The 19,444-nt window shown below is 40.7% G+C and overlaps 2 protein-coding genes across 3 annotated transcripts; one reads left to right on the top strand and one right to left on the bottom strand.

The window, feature by feature from the left end:
- The first annotated feature begins 2,014 nt into the window (after positions 1 to 2,014).
- Positions 2,015 to 8,132, top strand: inpp1 (inositol polyphosphate-1-phosphatase). The gene is made up of 6 exons (XM_030420139.1): positions 2,015 to 2,299; positions 2,977 to 3,182; positions 3,267 to 3,327; positions 3,561 to 3,761; positions 3,856 to 4,030; positions 5,820 to 8,132. The coding sequence occupies exons 2-6, from the start codon at positions 2,979 to 2,981 to the stop codon at positions 6,310 to 6,312; spliced, it is 1,134 nt and encodes a 377-aa protein (XP_030275999.1). The 5' UTR covers positions 2,015 to 2,299; positions 2,977 to 2,978; the 3' UTR covers positions 6,313 to 8,132.
- A 4-nt stretch (positions 8,133 to 8,136) lies between these two features.
- On the bottom strand, positions 8,137 to 17,591 carry dnajc14 (DnaJ (Hsp40) homolog, subfamily C, member 14). Of its 2 annotated transcripts, none has more exons than XM_030420117.1 (7): positions 17,424 to 17,591; positions 14,051 to 15,490; positions 13,842 to 13,948; positions 13,408 to 13,527; positions 13,056 to 13,216; positions 12,824 to 12,926; positions 8,137 to 11,629 (listed from the first exon to the last, which is right to left on the bottom strand). In XM_030420117.1, exons 2-7 carry the CDS (start codon positions 15,272 to 15,274, stop codon positions 11,335 to 11,337), a joined length of 2,010 nt encoding a protein of 669 aa, XP_030275977.1. In that variant the 5' UTR covers positions 15,275 to 15,490; positions 17,424 to 17,591; the 3' UTR covers positions 8,137 to 11,334. The 2 variants fall into 2 exon arrangements, with proteins under 2 accessions (XP_030275977.1, XP_030275978.1); XM_030420118.1 differs by lacking the exon at positions 17,424 to 17,591 and adding an exon at positions 16,918 to 17,409.
- Between the last annotated feature and the right edge of the window lie 1,853 nt (positions 17,592 to 19,444).

Below are 19,444 nucleotides of genomic sequence, written 5' to 3'. Positions count from 1 at the left end.
GCGAGCCCAAAAAGCAAAATGTCTACAGAATTGAGCATATGTGAAGTGAATATGTGAGATTTGCAGGGTAGTTAGAGAGAAAGCATATTTCAGTAGTCATATCAACAGTTAGGCACACACAGACACTGAGAACAATAAGTCGTTTTATGTTTTATCAAGTACAGATTAAAAAAACTGTGTTTAAACTATTATCATGGTATTCTCCCTCCTTTCTACTGTTGGCTGTTTCCTCAAGTACAGACTGTACTTTGAACTCCTTTGCAGAGGTAAAGGGACTGGTTACTGCTTGTCAGTCATTTTCTAATTTATTTTTTGTTTGACTGGTCTTCTTTGAGAATTCATAGCATGAACGTACTGAATCAACAAAAGACAGGTCCTGTTTTACTAGCTACTTCTGTGATGGGTCTTAACATGAATAATGTTTGTTTTGTTCGACCAGCAGTCGGAGAAACGCACAATATTCAGTTTAGGATCGAATAAGAGAAATAAAAGCTACAATTTGTAGTATATGAGAAGACTGTGCCAGAGATTGTTTGGCCTTTTTATGTAATAAATGACTTAAATGAATTATCATTATCTAAATTATCATTATAAGTAAAAATGTTGTACTATATTAACAGTGAAAAGTAGATGCTCTGTCAGACATGAACACAACACTAGTTTTACAGTATCTTCCCAAATGCACACATGCAGTTTACCAGTGAGCAATACAGTGAGGACTTGAAAGGGGAGACAGTTTCCTTTCTTCTCTCGTATAATCTGTTGATAGAATTACTGGAACTCAATTGCTAAACATGGCAATATGGTTTGGCAATTTATGAAATGTGTTTCCTGGGAATAAGTCACCACCCTTCTGAGCACTTTGGCCCTCTGATATTACGCAAAGAGCAACTTTTCACAGAGATGTTTTTTAATTTACCATTTTCACATTTTATAAACACACAGACAATGATAATTAACTGCTATTGTAAATACATTTTAAAACAATGGTGAGAGTTTTTTTTGCTGACTCTCTTTGGACAATAAACTCAGGTGTGGGACCACTTTTAAAATGGCTACGTTCAGCAAACCCCATCATACTGCAAAATGTGCAAATAGGAGAGGCTATCAAGGGCTCCTTTTCCTAAATTTCCTTAGAGGGGCTTAAACCTCCTGAAGGTGTGCCTCTGGTCCTTTATGTGAAATTGTATGTTTATTTGTTTAAAGTTAGTTGTTGGCTCTTTTATATGCAACTGTCGTGGCCAGGACTTCCTTGTAAAAGAGATTTTGAATCTCAATGGAATTATTCCTGTTAAAATAAAGGTAAAATTTAGCAAATCATCATCACCAACGTATGGTGAGGATGAACAAACAAACAAACAAAACAAAAAGCTATTAAATCTGTCCAGTGTACCCAAAAGTCATACTTGAGTAAAAGTAAAGGTATTATGCTATAATATTACTTTGGTAAAGGTGTAAGTTACCTTTATGACTAGTACTTGAGTAAAATTCATAAAGTGGCTAATATTTAATGTCCTAAAGTATCAAAAGTAAAAGTAAATTATACATGTATTTACATGTATGTACTTTTTACAATGGGTCAACTGATTATTAGTTTGGACTGGTCAGATCAGATATTCATAGTTTTCTGTTTATCTCAATCAATTCGGGGTTGTTGTTTTCTTTTAAATCTGATTTCAAATCAAATCAATTAATATAAAAATGTTCTGGCTCTGATCCAGGCGTTTGAAAAGTAACTAGTAGCTAAAGTAATCAAATAAATTGAGTAAATGTGCTATATTTGCAAAATCTAGTAGAGTGGAACTATAAGTAGCAGAAAATGGAAATACTAAAGTGAAGTACAAATAACCTCAAAACTGTACTGAAGTACAAGTACCTGAGCACATGTACTCCATCACTGAAAATGTCCCACTCTAACTGAAATCACCCTACAATTCCCAGGGAAGTTTGAACGTCGCATTTGCATTTGAACGCACCACGGCACCACATCCTGTTGTCCGCACCTGGAAGAATACACCCACCGTGCTCTGTGCAGCTACGCGCCTGTCTGGACCTTGTGCTCGGCGGCCTAGATGTGAGGAGAGCGTCCGCCCTTCCTGCGATAGGAAACTCACTGACGTAAAGAAACCAGAGCAGACGGAGTCCAGTGTGTAATTGCTTTAATCCCAGTGTTTTAGTGAAATTCACCGTGCTTTTTACACTAAACTATCCGCGTTAAGTGACTGTGGGGCGGACTGAAAAACACAGCTACCGAGAGCGCCAGCCGGGTGGAAAATAAGCAGTGTGTGCACTGGTTTTGGTAAGGTTTCAGTCATTTCACACCGTTTTTGTGTCCTCTGACGTTAAAATTCCTTTGCTACAGTATCTAACCTCACACATGTTAAGCTAAACGCTAGCAAACACGCTCATTGGGATGCTAAGCGCGTAGGCGACAATATAGTCAGTTTACAGGAGTAAAGTTGTGTGCAGTCACAGGTCAAAACAGCTACATTTATCTTAGTTTTCATGTTTTTTTAATCCTCAGAGGAGATACAGGTACTGTCATTATCCTCTGACGTCACCACCAGCGCTCAGCACTGTGTAGGTGGATCTCAGGAGTCACTTTCTACAAACAATACTCTGCTTTTTGGTGTTTTTTCACACTAGAGATGCACTAGAGTACAGTTTTAATTGTGAATTTTAGCACACTTTCTAATTCATTAAGACATTAGAAATGTAAACGTGTTGTTGGAGAGGACTGTAAGCTGCATATCTGTTCTCGCTCTCTTCATATGCAGAGACCAGAAGCCACATCCCTCCTTCACACACTAGTCTTTTTTCAGAAATGCCCTGTTTTCATTTGGAGGCTATAATTAGCTCGGTGTGTGAAAGTGTGACCTGCCTCTTCTCTTTCTTTTTTTTTTCCTCTCACTCTTTCACACATAAAGTTTCCATCTCTGTGTTGACTAAACCCTCTCTGCTGTTATTTCTGTTCAGGCATGGCTGACCTGCTGAGGCTGCTGCTCCGGGTGGCTGAGAAAGCGGCGAACGTGGCTCGGGTCTGCAGGCAGGAGGCTCCCCTCTTTCAGCTGCTCGTTCAAGAGAAGACTGGAGACGACAAGAACAAGAAGTTCGTCCAGGACTTCAAGACGCTCGCTGACGTGGTGATCCAGGAGATGATCCGGCACGATGTCGGTGTTCAGGTAGGAGAAGTCGAACCGTCTGAATAAGCTGGAGCTGGACTGTGTGTTGGATGGTAATCATGTCCTGTCTGGTCTTTTGTTCAGTTCCCTGAGATGGCTGACTTCATTCATGGAGAGGAGTCCAATAAGTTTGAAAATGGGCTTGGTAAGTATGACTTACTATTACACTTAATATGGAAAGAGTAAGAAATAGCAGGACTAAAATCACATTTTACCTGAAGATTTGCACCTGAACCTCGCACTGACTGAATCATCTTTCATCCAAAATAATCAGCGTGTGTCTAAATATTTAATAATGCTACACATTGCCTGTGTCAATATTTAAAGTCATTTGTACTAAAGTAATCAAATGACGCTTCACTGGCTCTGTGTCACCAGGAGAGAGTGTGACGGTCACGGTGTGCAGTACAGAGGAGGAGACCGCCGCGCTGCTGGCCTCAGTGCTGGATGGTGACAAGACAGCAGCATCCCTGCTGGCTCAAGCGATCCACCAAGACCCGGCGACCATCGATGCCAACACAGACGGCCTGGCGGTGCCCCTCAGCCCCTCTGAGCTCGGCATCTGGATCGACCCCATAGGTGAAAGGCTGGATGTTGTTCTTTGATTAAGAAACTGATTCCTGTGGAGAGTAGAGCCTGAGTGAGAACTCTTTGTCCCTTGTTTTTCATGAAGATGCAACCAGCCAGTACATAGAAGGCCGAGAGGAGGTGCTGGAGGAGGGACACCTGTTTCCTTCAGGTCTGCACTGTGCTTTGGTTCTGATCGGGGTTTATCTCCGCAGCACAGGCGAGCCGGTCATGGGCGTCATCAACCAGCCGTTCAACTACAAGGACCCAGCAGGTGGACGGTGAGTGAAGACAGAAAACGCATTTCCTCTTCACCCTTGAGCTTCTGACAGGGTTAAACATTCAAACAGCCAAGAGACATCCTTAATCATGTGTAATAAACTTTAAACAACAGATGTCTTATTCCTTAGCTACTTCCATCATCAACTCAGGAAAAAAACAATGTGTCTAACACAATATTCCACCCCATTTGTGACTAAAAACATGAGACACCAGGAAAAACAAAACAGAAAGCAACTCAGCTACAGGCAATGGGAGTGAAATCAGTATTTGAATGGGCGTACTCGTGTTTAAAACACCTTCAAAAGCTTCAAAGAAAGTTGAATATTTAGTCAATTTTTAATGAGATTTCAATAACACCCCTTATGTTTGTGGTGGAACATTGTAGAATTTGATTGAGTTTCCATGAATGGATTGATAAGTGTTGAAGTGTTTCTGTCCATTATTTTAAATGAGGACAGTTTCCCAGGATATTTCTGAAGGTGTGAATGAGAGAAGTACAACACACCATTCCTATTTGAGTTAATATACTGATGTTTTAGGGATGTTTTATGTCAAATAAAAGTTGAAAATTGAGTTAAGCTGCAAAAAAAAGTGACAGAAGAATGATGTTAAAGAATTTAGAGTGTAGAAGAACATGTGGTGTGAAAGCAACCTTAATGCCTAAATACGTAATCCAATGAACGCCTTTCCAAATTTCCCCAAAACATTATAGGCATCTTAAAAAGTAGAATTTATAGCAATAGTTGTATAGTGCACCTAATAAAGGGGCCACCTCCTATGTGTCCTGTTTCAAAATGGACTCCGAGTCTAAACCAAAACACCACCCAGCTTGCAGTTAATCACCAATCGGCGACAGTGTTTAGCGGTCCGGTGCAGCACAGTGCATTCTGTTTGTTACAGGTTTTCTAGCTTTTTAAGCAAAAGGGAATACCACCACAGCCCTTCGTCTCTGTTTTCTTTGGTCACGTGGCACCAGTTTAAGAAATATTTGCGTCTTTCTACTTCCTGGACAGCCCAGTTTAGTGCAAGGGCCTTCTTTCCAGGGGTGAAATACCTCTTTATGATATCTAATAACAGATGTTTTCAATACATTATTTTCTTTCACTCGCAAATGTATACTCAACAGATCCTAAAATGATATCCTCATTACACTTCTTATGTGTGTGTCACCTTTCATTTCAGACTTTCAGACTGTCCAACCTAGTTAGACGACAGCTATGACTTGCAGCTCGGGCACTTTATTCCAACAAAAACATTTTCATCTTATTTCCATAAAGGAGCTGCATGTCTGAAAGGGCATTTTATTTATCAGTGACTTTGTGTGTTTGTACTATGTGAACCTTCCACATTCTCTGCCTTTATCTCTGGATCTTTTTCGCATCACCTCACACGGCCAGAACTCACATTTTGAGAGCAGTTTTTCAATTTCAAGTCAGACCAGATTCTCTACATGTCAGGTCAATCACAAAGCTGGGAGGAGTGTTTAGATGGTGAGGTGACTCACTACCTGAACGTTGTGAGCAGCTATCTAACCAAGATGTACTAAAGTTATGTAAATTATCAACTGTTCCTCAAAAGTTCATCCTAAAAAGTGATGATGACTTCACCCAGTAAACTATTTTTGTCAATATTTGACAGACATGTTTTTCAGCTAGCAGTGAAATGTTGGTTAATGTTGATGTTTTAGAGAAGAGATGAACTGTCAGTCATCTTGGGTATCATCTTGGGCTTTTTCTGTTCCTACAAGTAAAATATTCTCAACCCACCATTTATCACTTGCTTTCACAGCTGGAGGGGGAAGCATTTCTGGGGCGTGTCCTATGGCAGTGTCAACGTCTGTTCAGAGTCCCGGCCAAAAGATGGACCTGGGGGCAGGCTGTCTGTTGTGCTGAGCTCCAGCGAGAAGCTGGTGGTGAAGGAAGCCCTCACCTCGCTCTGCGGCCCGGACAAGCTGATGTACGCCTCTGGAGCAGGCTTCAAGATCCTCTGTGTCATTCAGGGCCTGGCTGATGTTTACGTCCTCTCAGAGGGAAGCACCTTTAAGTGGGACTCCTGCGCCCCTCACGTCCTGCTCCGAGCCCTCGGAGGGGGAGTGGTGGACCTGGCTAAGTGTCTACAGTCCAGCTCTGGGAAACCGGATCAGCAGACTGAACTGACCTACCACCAGCCTTACACCGAGCGTAAAGGAGCAGACCGCTGGGCTAACCACGGTGGCCTGGTGGCTTATCGAGACTGTTCTCAGCTCCCCAGCATCATGGGAGCTCTGAAAGGCAAGCTGTAGTTGAAAAAGCAGTGCAAGTAATCAGCACGAGCTGAAGCACTTCTTGTTGCATATATATGATCATATTAATGTTTTCTATATTAGTAGAGAATGGGACAGGGGTACAGGGTGAAATATTTTAATTATGAATAATACTGACTTATTTTGAACCAGATATATTTGCAAGTATATATTACAAGATGAACATCTGGTATGGGACAAATAATATTTTCAAATACTGTCAGGTCTTCAGTGGTTCTGAAGGGCGTAAGCTAACAGTGGGTGCATGATCAGGGGCAAAAAACATGAAGCTGAACAAGATTGGGAACAAACAAGTGTCCGATGATCCTCACACGACTGTAAAGATGCAGGTTAGAAAGATTTTTCCAGAAAGCAAAATGAGTACAACAGATCTCTTTTTGAAAGGGATGAAAAGAAAAACAGCTTAAAGCTGCTACAGGGAACTTCCTCATCCTCAGACACAACAAATTGCTTTAATTTTATGACTTATCCAACCTGGAAAAGTCAGAATCTGCCCGAGTTTGAACAGCTACACAAAAGTAGCCAATCTTTTCTCTGATGGTCCTGTTTGGTTATTTAGGTCGTCAGTATAAAGCTGCTGTAAGTGATGAATATATATTTGAACAGAGATCACTCTTATAGAGTGTTTAATCAGTAACCCGTGTCTCTCCTTCAGGAAATACATTATCTGGGATCCCAGCCCACTTTGTCCAATCAGGACAGAGAACTCCATAAAAGCTCAATACTTGGAGATGAGATTCTCCTGTTTGTACAGGAGGACAGAAAGTTGGCCCAAACGAGGAAAACATTTACAGCAGCTTGAAAATTGAGACTTGTTCATAACCAGTTAAAAGTTAACTCACATAATGAAATCCAAAATAGATATATAAATGTCTATATAAATGTGTTTATTGTTAAAATATCTTGTGTCGTTATGATTTTAAAAGCAAGAAACAGTAATTGTGTGTCATGGAGTGACAGGATGAGTGAAAAGGTTGATCAAAAAAAATAAGTTTGGGAACCAGAACCACTGATCTGCATCTTTCCAGGCGAGGGACACTTGGTTCAATGCAGTAGAAGTTTTAGACAATCATAGGAACGTTTTTCAGAGTCAGTTTTACAAAACATTTGTATGAGCGAGAAGTTGATGTGTGCTTCCTCGCAGCTTCATCAAACTGAGCATTATTTGTTTACCTCAGACCTGATAATCATTTATTTAACATTGCTTAGCTTTTGATCAGTCTGTCTACATGTCGCACTGAGGTGTAATATTAGTCAGAAAGTAGGGTGCTCACTGCTGGACAGCTGAGGAACACATCACTGCCAGAGGAAAGGTAGCGTGGCAAGATTTCTTCTGAAGGATTTCTCTTGGGATTTAAATTGCAATTATGAAAAGTGATATTACAAATTTTCAATTTTCCTACCTAACCTGTAAAAGGCTTTAAAAAGACAAGTGAGCCTCAGAAACAGTGTGCAGGAACCCGCACCTCTCTGAAACAACTCCTTTTAAGGAGCAGAGAGATAGATGTGCTCTGCCCTCTTTCCACAGCTGTAGCAGCATTAGTTAAAAAGGTCAGAGGAAGGAGAAGCCATATGAGGGAAAGCAGTGACACAGAGGGCCCTTTTCAGTAAAAATGAAATATTAAGCTAATTGTAGGGATGGCTCCTACGCAGGCTGACGAGCTCCTCTGAAGGACTGAAACACATTCTTATCAAGATGTTTGTAACCTTTCATTGTCACTGTATATGTTTAAACTGACGCTGTTAAGCAACTGATGAGTCATTTTTGTGTGATGAGCATAAAACAGAACAACAATGTGCATATATGGAAATCATCTTTATTTTGAAAACCAGAGAAAGCGGGGGGAAGAAACCCAACAGTGATATTTTTAAAACTGTTTGCCAGCCAGGGAACTCGCATCATAATTCCCTACAAAAAACCCTGATGATTGTCAGATATTTTTTGCAATACTTGCATATTCTGTTAAAAAATTGAAAAGAAACAAAAGAAATAATGTGTTGGCTCTTTCAATGATCTCTTCGAACTGCTACCTTTAACATACAGCGCTGTACATTCTCAAGTCAAGGTGGACATGGTGGGAAACAACGCGCTGCTTCACATGGTGGTTACAGCGGTGGATCCAGTTTCCTGAACAGGGAATGGGTTAGATAATTGACACTGTGTCATAACATGTGAACAGGAACTTAGATGGTCAAGGCCTAAACAAGGATGCAAGATGGAAAAAGAGCAAAAGTGTTTATCTTGATCTCTGTCGATCTCGTTCTGAATTTAAACCTGCCTGATTGGAAAAACAGAATAAGCTTAATTCTTATATTTAAAGTTGGTTTCATTTAAAAGGTAGGGCCTTTTCAGTTGGAAATAACTTGATGCATGTCTGGGAAACTTACAAGAGAAACTATTTGACACATGAAAACAAACATGGCAAACTTGGTGTCCTAGTTCGTTGAGCTCAAACAATAATTGGAACAAAGGTTTATCTTCTCAAGCTACCAGACAAACCCACATTACAACGCCATAAAACAGTTCTGATCTGTCTTTTATGGCTGTGCGAGTCAAATGTTTTTTCCAAAAATGTGTCACTCATTTAACATTCTGATTCTACCCCAAAGAAATAGAAAATCTTAATTTGCAAATGAGCTGTTAGCATAGTGAGCTACACCTCCTACTCAGCCGCAGCTGGAGGAGTCTGGTTAGGCTAAATTACTGATGACTGTTATGATGTTATTACCGGGGTTGGTGTGCAAATTAATACAAAAAAAAAAGATTGGACACGGTACTTTTCATCATCAACTGTCAATATAAAAAAATAGCCTTTATCAAATGCCTTATTACACATATTAGCCATTTCACTACACTCTCACAATTTTCCCATATCAGGTGTAAACAATATCAGATCTGTTTGCTTAAATTAAACTATGTTGAAAATTAAGTCGTTATTTTTATGCAATAACAAGAAACAAAAAACCCCAAATACAGCTTATTTAGTCTTTTCTCTTCTGGAGGGTAATCAGTTTTGATTTAGACTTTCTGTAAATGTGTGACTTTGACATTTTGAAAGCTGAACCATGTCCAGGAGGAAAAAAGCACGCGTTGATAGCACGACTGCGAAACTTAACAAGACACATGATTGGGTTTCTTTAATTGTAAGCTGTCAGGAGCCACTGAGATGTCACCGCAGACTAAAAACATAAATATGCACAAAAAAAAAAAAGAACGAGGGCGGCTAGAAACAAATCTCTGGCAGACTGTTTGCTGATTTGTCCTGAGCTGGGTGACGGTCGTGACAGATCACTGATGTAGAAGCTTCACATGCTCTGAAACAAAAAAATGGCACTTAGCGCGAAGAAGCAGGATCCTGGTGAAAATGGTCGACTAGAGCACTGTTTTCAAAGCAGGCTGAACAATTGCACAAATTAACTATGAAATTAACATGTTGCAAAAATATAACACTTTTTTTAGACTGTTGTCTCATTCAAGGCTTTTTGTGAAGTCTTCAGTGTTGAAACACAATGCTGATAGTAAACTAAACAGCATTGTTTTTAGGCTTACTTCAGTGTTTGTAAGAGAATAATATCAACTCAAATGATGTGCTGTTGTATTACTAACTTAGTAAATAAGTTTATCTGTGAATCAGCAGGGGGCAGTGTAGACCAATTAGATGCAGTCTTTTAAATAGTAATGAATCATTTTTTAAGAAAAAGATCAACATTTCAAAATGTCAAGGGGTCACTTTGAAGTTTTTGAGGCCTTCTCAAAGCAGCTCAGCTGGAGCTCCACTGAACATTGAACCAGCGCTGCGATTATAACACCAATCAGCAGCTGAAACAATAAACAGAAGGCAGACTCCGGCATGTTTGAATCTGAATAACTCAAAAGATTTCTTTTTTTTTTAATACATTTTCACTCATTCAGGTCCAGATTTCACATCTCGTCTACGCTGCAGGCTCACTGTCACATACATTTTCAGTGGGTGGTCTTATAATTCAGGGTGTGATTCTCTGGTAACTGCCACACAAATATCAGCATCCATTTTAGCCAAATCTTTAAATAGTTAATTTACTTACTCGGTTCTGAAATATCTAACCGTTGAAAGTGGACTACTAGAGAGAACAAATGTGTTATTTCAGAACTCAAGAGAGATTCAGGTAATATTTAATTCTGCATACTGTTGGTTTAAGAGACAATTTGCATGTTTATAGTCATACAACAGTGGTGCCCTGATGCTGGAGGCTAACTGACTGTGACTTTCATTGACGTATTTACACTGACATATGCATTGTCGGTATACTACCAGAGTTTCACACCAAACTGGTGGATTTTACCATAAAAGGCCAGCTTCAAAAAATGCAGTCGCTGCATGTAAGTTCTAGAATTTTTTGCTGTTTTTGCACATTTAGTTCAGATGTGTTGGGTTTGGCAGTTTTTCGATTCGTTTTTTAAATATGGTGGGAGGAGGTGAGTAACACTGACACAGTGAAGCTGCCCAGATCGTTAGTTTCTTCATGTTGATTATAGTGATCCATGTATCCCTCTTTTTCGACTGTCAGTCTCAGTTGGGAACCAATGCCAAACAGTAACCAACCTTATACATAACATCAATAACAAAAGTGATGGAACTGAGGTGTTAAAACACAGGTGAATAAATCATGCATCGCAGGATTTGGCAGGAAATTATGAAAGGTAAATGTTTTATTACAGCATCCCGATAAGGACTTCAATGCCAAGGCTACAGTCGTCTTAAGACCATCCAAAAATAAGGTGAAATGAGAGGTAAAGCACCATCACTGCTGTGTCTTCAACCCTCCTTCAATACTTCAGTCAACAGGCTCCTCTTCATAATCCAGTCTCTCTCTCTCTCTCCTCTGGCTGATCTGATGCAGCCTTACCCACATGAATCTGTTCAGATCTTGGCATGCCAACAGGCAGGCGAGAGACAAACATGGCCATTATTTATTGTGTCCCTGTGTTGTTATGTTGATACACTGAGAGGTCTACAGACTTCACCTCTGAAAGGGTTTGCGAACCTTCTTCCTCCTTCTGGGGGGTTTTCCACTTTCGGGCCATGTCTCGCTGGACTCTGGCCGGTGGCCCCCCGGCATGTAGAAACCTGTCTGGCTTGGGGGAGGGGAGAACGGGGGCGCTCCAGCACCAGGCGGCTGGTGATTGGGCGGACCTGAGGGGAAGAAGCCCCCGTTGGCAGCCATGTCATTTGGAGGTCCTCCCTTGAAGATGCGGTTGAAGAAGTCCTGTAAATCTGCCGGGTTGGTGGGACCGGGGGCGTGCTCTGAGGGCGCCCTGAAAGTGAAGGTTGGTAGATTCAGACATCTTTTGTACTGGAGCTTTGAATGTTTTTGCTTTTAGAAGAGTAACATGTGAGCACAATAAATTAACCCAATTATAAAGAAACTAAGGGTGGGATGATGATATATTTGAACATTAAGTATATCTCTTGATTAAAAGCGCAGGGAGTGAATTTTCTGCCAATATCATTAACACATCAATTGAAACATTAACATAAATTACTTACTTTCAATAGATGGAAAAATTATTGAAATGTAGTCATTTTGTTACCGTGTTTACATATTTTTACCTCTATTTCAAGAGTTAACTTCAGCACTAATCTTGTGTAAGTAATTAAAATATAACATTCTGCAATGATTTAAAATATAATTTAGCATCAATGTCCCCAAGGCCTATGGTGTTTGCTTCATATTTTCAAAAGAGGGAAACTAAATTCCTCAAAACTGCCAAAATCTCTTTGTGGATAAACCTGAGCTCTAAAGGAGGAAGAGGAAGATACAATTATAGATATTCCTCATGTTAAAAAAAAAAAAAAAATGTCAATCATGAATTTTCTACCCATTTCCACTTGTTATAGCTTTTTATCTTTCTTTAGATTTTTCTACTTTTGTGTGTTGTTAAGCACCGAATCACCAAGGCAAATTCCCTCTATGTTTAAAACTTTCTTGGCGATAATCCGGACTCTGATGCTCCACCACCATGCAACCACAACAACAACCCAGATGGAAATTAGGGATCATAATGATTCATTGATAAACCACCATTAGGAATTTAACCCATTAAAAATGCACCAAAAAGAATCCTATAATAAATTACAAATACTAGCTTTTTAAATGTATCAAAATAAAATACCAAATGCTTGAATTAGTAAATCAATTTAATTAAAATATATGGTAGCCTGGGTTGAATTTTGTCAGGCCAATTGTTGAATAGTGACAACAGGGCGCTCCACAATTAAAATGAAATCAACAATTTGTTTTTCTTAGTTTATCATCCAAGTAACTCTGTGTTTAATTTGTTCAATGAACCCCTAACGTAGCCTACTCGGATTCTGTGTCAAACATTCACGTCCAACATATCTAATATATTATTAATGATTAACAGATAATCGGTCATTGAGGCAGCTGTCTATCAATTAAAGAAACTACTTAAAAATTTGCAACCCAAATGTGAATACAAACAACGTACCTGTGTCGTGTGGGGTTGCTGTTGTTTTTCGAACCGAATGAGATGTGATAGGGCACACGGTGTGTGTCGGGAGAAATGACTATCCTTTGGCAACCTGCCCACTCTGAAACATGACAGCATCACAAGAGGTCACATGATTGAGAGAAAAAGTGCTCCGAAGCTTTCCTTAGTACATGAGCCCATGCAAACTACAGTAGCTGATTAAAGGGGAGCAGATTATTTTCATGTTCACCTGTAATATCATAGACCTTGCCGTCCATACAGGCAAAGTACGTGATACGAAGGCCCAACATGCTCGACTCGGCCCACAGGTCACCCTCCTCAGCACTATGGCAGCGGCTGCATTCGGCACAGAACCGGGCCTCAGCAGGTTCACGATCCATCTCGAACCGCCTGCGCACACACACACACACACACACACGCACACACACACACACACGCACACACACACACACACAGACACACACACAGACACAGATACAGATACAGGGTTACTCGAGACATGGCTCTGCAGTGTGTAATGCATAATGTTTGAGTTCAGTCTGAAGAAGTGTTGGACACAGGTTCATGATGACGTGGCGTACTTGTGTTTTCCTTCACACTTGGTACACATCATGGTGTTCATGGCTTCCTTCAGGTCATCCTGCAGTTTAGTGAGAAACTCGTTCATGGACTTTGAGAGCTCAGTTGCTGCCATACGCTTCCTGCGTGGGGAAGAAACAGGCTGGTTGGTGACACATGAACATAACAGGCCGAAAGGAATCAAACACTCTCTGAATATGTTTACAATTTTAGGCTCAATAACCAGAATTATTTCAGAAAAAAAAAGACTTACAATAGTTCCAATCAATTTGTATTTCTTATCACTAATTTGAATTTTGTATCAACTAACAAAAGACAAAAAAAAAAAAAAAACATCTCATAAACAAATGTTTTTAAAGATGTTTGATCCATTTTTGGTTTTGTTTTTCTTTACAATCCATGTGTCTTGTGATAACCGCTTCTTCTGTGCACTCACAACTCATACTCTCGTCGTGTCTCTGGGTTACTGACTATATCCCAGGCAGCCCTCAGTACTTTGAACGCCTCTCCAGCTCGTGGGTGTTTATTCTTGTCTGGATGGACCTGAAAGAGAGAGGACATGGGAGGAGGTTGCATGAGTAAAGGAGAGAAAATGTCAGCCTCAGATGCTGTTTATTAGTGGCTAATTCAGCTTCAAACACACACCTGGACAGCCAGCTGTCTGTAGGCCTTCTTCAGCTCAGCCTCAGTGGCGTGCACCTCCACGCCGAGCACTGTAAAGGGGTCGAGCTCATCCTCGGGTACCTCAGCCAACGCTAGCAGTCTCTCCAGCTCCTGGCCTGGCTGACCTCTCCCTGCTCTGCCGGGAGACTCAGGGCTGGATGGCGGTACAGGGCCATCCCTCCTGAACCTGATTCGGACTCTCTCCAGCAGGGACACCACCCTCTTCCAAAACCTTGACTCTTGAAAAGCTGTCCAATAGCGTTTTCCCCTCTCTCCACCAAGGCGGACCAATGCACCCTTTACCCACTGGGAACCAAGAACAACCAAAGCGCAGAAAAGTCTCAAACAAGATAAGGCAGCTGACTTTACCCACTTCACTGACCGAACTATTTTATCCACCAGGTCCAACACTGTGCATTTTGTCCATTTCAGAATCCGACTGGCATCTTCCTTCATTCCTGCTATGTCTGTCACCTTCACAAGAAGCTGCTGTCCAAAGTTGTAAAGTTTCACCCCTCCGGTCTCCACACCGACGCCACAATTGTGAGTTAATGTGACGATTATCTCAATCATCATGTGGACGCAGGAAATGCACCAGAAGCTCAGAGACTCTGACAGCATCTCCTTGAAAGCCAAGACGAGCTGGTTGCCTGTCCGCCTGCGACCTCGGTTCTGCTGATGGTGGTGGTGGTTACGTCTGCGGGTCTGCTTGTGCCGGCCACCGCTTGATGTAACATTTCCTTTTTGGACAGAGGAAAAAGCACTTTGACTGCTCTGCTCTGAAACCGATCCACTGCTCCTAAGTTTGAATCTCCTCCCGGCTCCCTCGTTCCTCCAACCAGACTCCCCATTCATGTGCTGCTGTTCCTTTGCTGCTTCATCCTCTTCTTGATTTATAACGTGCAAATTATCGTGATCTGTGTTGCTGTCATGCTCGAACCCATCTGAAGTCTCTTCATCATCCTCTTTGGCCTCTGGAGATCCATAAAACTCTGCTTCACCAATTCCAGAGTCTTGTGGAGTGGCTGGATTTGGGATGTCCTGAGATTTGAGATAGGCTGTTTTGTCCTCCAGATCGCCATCATCTTCATTCTGTCTGACCTCCCACTGTGGAGAACTGGTGACTGAGGCGGAATCACCATCAGGGGTCTCCTCATCGGCGTCTGTGACACCATCCATCTCCTTCTCAGCTGCTACCCTCTCCATGTTCCTTACAGCAATTTGGTTGAAGCGCTGTGAAATCTGAATATCATGGAAGGTGATATCCTAGATCCAAAAGCTGTGGCAACATTTTCCCCAGACTCTCATAAAGAAGTGAGACTGGGGGCTCCTAAGGGTCAGTCTCAGGTCCACCATATCAGCAGCCGCTTCCAGGTGTCAAAAAGCTTTTTACACACCTCACATAATGCACCAGGTCGTGGTCTGGAAAGCAACACATTGCGTTAAACATATTACAGAGTGAATAAGAATACTTTAATAAAGATTTTACTTCTTTCAGAAGTTATTTCTATTAAAATACAAGCTTTTACATTACACATTCTAAAACCTACAACAGACACAAAAAAGACCTTCGTGGAAGTGACAGAGAAAAAGGTGAGGCCACTATTATGATAGAGATTTATCAACCATTAGAGATTTTCCCTCACCATGGCAGCTGATCCTTTAATATCTCTGGGTACGTTTGACCATTATGGTAAAGTACTGACTTTAAAAAAAGAGAGAGAGAAGATATTTCTTTCCCTAGATTTGCCACAGACAGACATTCACATTTCGGTATTTAATCTATAGAGTTTCTCAACTGAATTTCCCCAAAAAGCTGCTGTATTATAGTACAGTACTTACAGTCATATACATCAAACATAGCCTAATAAGTTAGCAATCGTGCAAAAAAATGTCAAACATTTTACTCTTAACTGCTTTTCTCTGCATACAAACAGAATATCTTAGTGCTTGGCCTGTCGGTCGGACAAAGCAAGGCGTGGAGACATCAGCTCACACTCTACTAAAACTGTGACAGGCACTTGTCATTATTTTCCAACGTTTTAAAGACTGAACAGTATTATAGAAAAAAAAGACAGACAGATGAATCATTTAAGGTGCAACATGTAACAAACTACAATAATTAACAGAATGTGAAGAAATAACAGTTTTGATATTTTGACATCTGTGTACTGTCCACAGATAAATCCACTTATGTGAGCCAGCTACAAAGTAGCCTCAGCCGTTTCAACTCAAAGGTCCTGTGCTAGCAGTACCAACACCAGCACTCCCAGTGCTCCGAGCTCACAGTCCAGACAGACAGCTGCACAGTTTATCAAGCTAGCTGGCTAATGGCAGCTACAGTTAGCAGCAGTTAGCAGTTATTCTAGTGAGATGAGGATACATTTGAAAGGTGGCCAATTCTTACATATTGCACCTTTAAAATAATTGTTAGCTGAAGCCCTGTGAGGAATACATTTGTAATAACACAATGACACCATCAAACGTTTTTACCTTTCACTTTTTGCTACCAGTACAGTGAAGAAGAAACAATTTGGAGCCAACTGTTTTGCCACCAGTGTTCACTATGACTGTAAAATAGCACCTTCACCTTGTGAATGAGCTAAACTAAGACCTAATGAGTAATATAATCCCTAATGAATAACTTACATATAATGTAGACACATGACCTCATCAGTCCAGCAGTTGTGAAAGTAATCATAAATAAACTTAAGTTAAGACTTGCTTTAAAACATACATGTAAAAACAGTAGAATGCATTCAGTTATGCTGCTTAGTTGTCAGCTAATTCAGTTAACCAAAGAAAAACACAGTGCATCTAAATACGAGTAGCATGAATACACGACTGACCTTTAGGAACCAATAAAAAGCGGAAAAAACAGCCATTACAAACCCCTCGATCCTGCCTGGTGAGCAAGCTGACATACTAACTAAAAGGATAGATTTAACTCTGACAACAACACCAGATATTTTACAGGCGGCTAATGTTAGCAGACAGCCAGGGTGTTAGCATGAGGAAGCAGCCAGCAGGATGACAGACAGGCGCTACAGGGGCTAAAATTAGCTCGCCTCTGGCTGGCTAACCTGACAATATTCCGACTAAAAATGGTCTAAAACGAAGATTACACGACCGCGAAACAGCGAATTGTTAACGCCTTTAGCAAACAAACAACCAAACGAGCGGCTAAGTGTTAGCTAATAACAGTAGCGAGCAGGACTAGCTAATATTAACGCTTGTTTCCCCTTCCTGTGGGGCTGACGAGTAAGCTAGGGTATGTTTTGGACACCGCACTAGTCTAGTCAGGAAGCAAATTCATTTGCATTTTGTATTCAAGCATACTAGATGTCATATATACCTCTCGGATATTTGTGTAACCTTGTTTGTTAACAGACATCCAAGTGCCCGTGTTGTTTTTTTTAGCCACTTCTTCTTCTCCTGCTCCTTTTCCTACTTTCTTCCAGTTTCTTCTTCCTCCTCCTGCCACCTTCTTCTTCTTCTTCTTCTTCGTTGTTTTCCGGCGGCTAGCAAACAACTGAGAAAAGCACTACTGCCACCCACTGACATGTAAATAGAGCTGATGATTAATAATAGATCTTATTATTGTTTAATAGATTTTCTTATTAAATCTAGTATATATTGTCTTTTCCACACCATCCAACTTGTTAAAAGAGATAAACATAATTTTACCTTATATTAAAAAATATTATTTTGTTTTTGATTTTGTTGCTTTTTTAATTTTTGTAACTTTGGTTTTATGTATTGAAACATAACTTTTGTTTATTTACAAGACAACCCCTCACATTTTATTACATTCAGCACAATAGTGTTCTTTCAACTCTGCAGCAACTGTTCAAAGAAAGCCTTTGCTTGTGTGAGGGCCATTAAAAATGGTTGTGGAATCATTTGTTCCGTCGTCTTTTTTCGTGAGTGAAAGTCATCTGTGCTTTCTTCATGTCATGCCTCAACTACCGTGATGTCTTGTTCACCTGCACCATCGAATCTTATCCAGCACTGAATCTTTCAAAAAAAACACATTTATAGATCAATTATTTGCTCAATTTCTAATTTGTCTCTTCTGCTCCCCTGTCAGTTATAGGATTGACTGATACACTAAACTTATGTGGGTTTATTGTTTGCATGTCTTAATACTTTTGGCCATGTGGTGTATCACATCCTAAAACTGGTTTCTCCGTATCATGTGTGTTACTTCCTACTCACCCTGATCCTCTCTCTAATTTGCTGAGAGGAAGATGATCGAGCAGGAGCACAAAGACACAGAGACAACACACATCATGTTCTCAGTAAGCTGCAAACGCCCCCTAATGCGTTAAAGGGTAAGTCCATCAATTTTCCACATTCGAGTGTGTTCACAGGTCTTGGGGAGTACTGCTGCATATGTGACTAAAATAGTATAAAGCCTTTTGTGGCTCCAGATGAGAAGCCATCTGTCACCATCCTGCTGAAAAATGTACATCTTAAACATATACCAAACATTGTTCAAAGAGTAGTTTGGGTTTTATTTAAGAGTAACTCTAAAGTAATTTTACACATTCAAGTGTGTTTACGATCTTGTGGAGAACTTCTGCACATGTGAAAGAAAGTAGTAGGGTTTTTCTTTAGCTCTAGAGGAAGCTGCGTGTAATCTGATAAATTCCCTCCAGTGATGTCACTCACGGGCAAAGTTGCATTGTGGGTAATGTCGGCAGCAGGTTTTGAAAAGGTAGAAGAACGAGTGGAATAAAAAGGTGATATTTCTGGTTCTAATGTATCAATCAGATGTCCATGATGAGTCCAGCAGTGTCATACGAGTGCGATGCTAGACCAGTGAACTTTTTTCAAAACCTGGTGCCTACATTACCCATAATGCAATTCAGCCACTGAGTGACATCACAGGAGGCAGTTTATCAGATAACACGCAGCTTCCTCTGGAGCCACAAAAGGCTTTGTACTAGTTTATTTTTTCACACATGCAGTAGTACTCCTCAAGACCCGCAAACACACTTTAATGTGTAAAATTGTTGGAGTTACCCTTTAATAAAATCCTATGAACAATGTTTGGTATATGTTTAAGGTTTACTATTTTCATCAGGATGGTGACAGATGGCTTATTATTGTGTTCTATTGTTGCTGTTGTTTTTAACTGGAAACCGGCAAGGTTAAAGCTGCAAGCAAAGAACTGGTGCACAGCAAACACCATACAGTGCAGTCACTGTGTGTGTGTGTGTGTGTGTGTGTGTGTGTGTGTGTGTGTGTGTGTGTGTGTGTGTGTGTGTGTGTGTGTGTGGTGGCACCTCAGGCATTAGGCATGATGGTAATTATAAAACAGAAGTGTAATGAGCCCTGGTTTGCCCACTCAAGACAATATCACGTAGGAAA

The sequence above is a fragment of the Sparus aurata genome, chromosome 6 (assembly GCF_900880675.1).
Source record: "Sparus aurata chromosome 6, fSpaAur1.1, whole genome shotgun sequence".
Lineage (NCBI taxonomy): Eukaryota > Metazoa > Chordata > Actinopteri > Spariformes > Sparidae > Sparus > Sparus aurata.
Note: the sequence above shows the minus strand (reverse complement) of the source record. Positions and strands in the feature narration are given on the sequence as shown.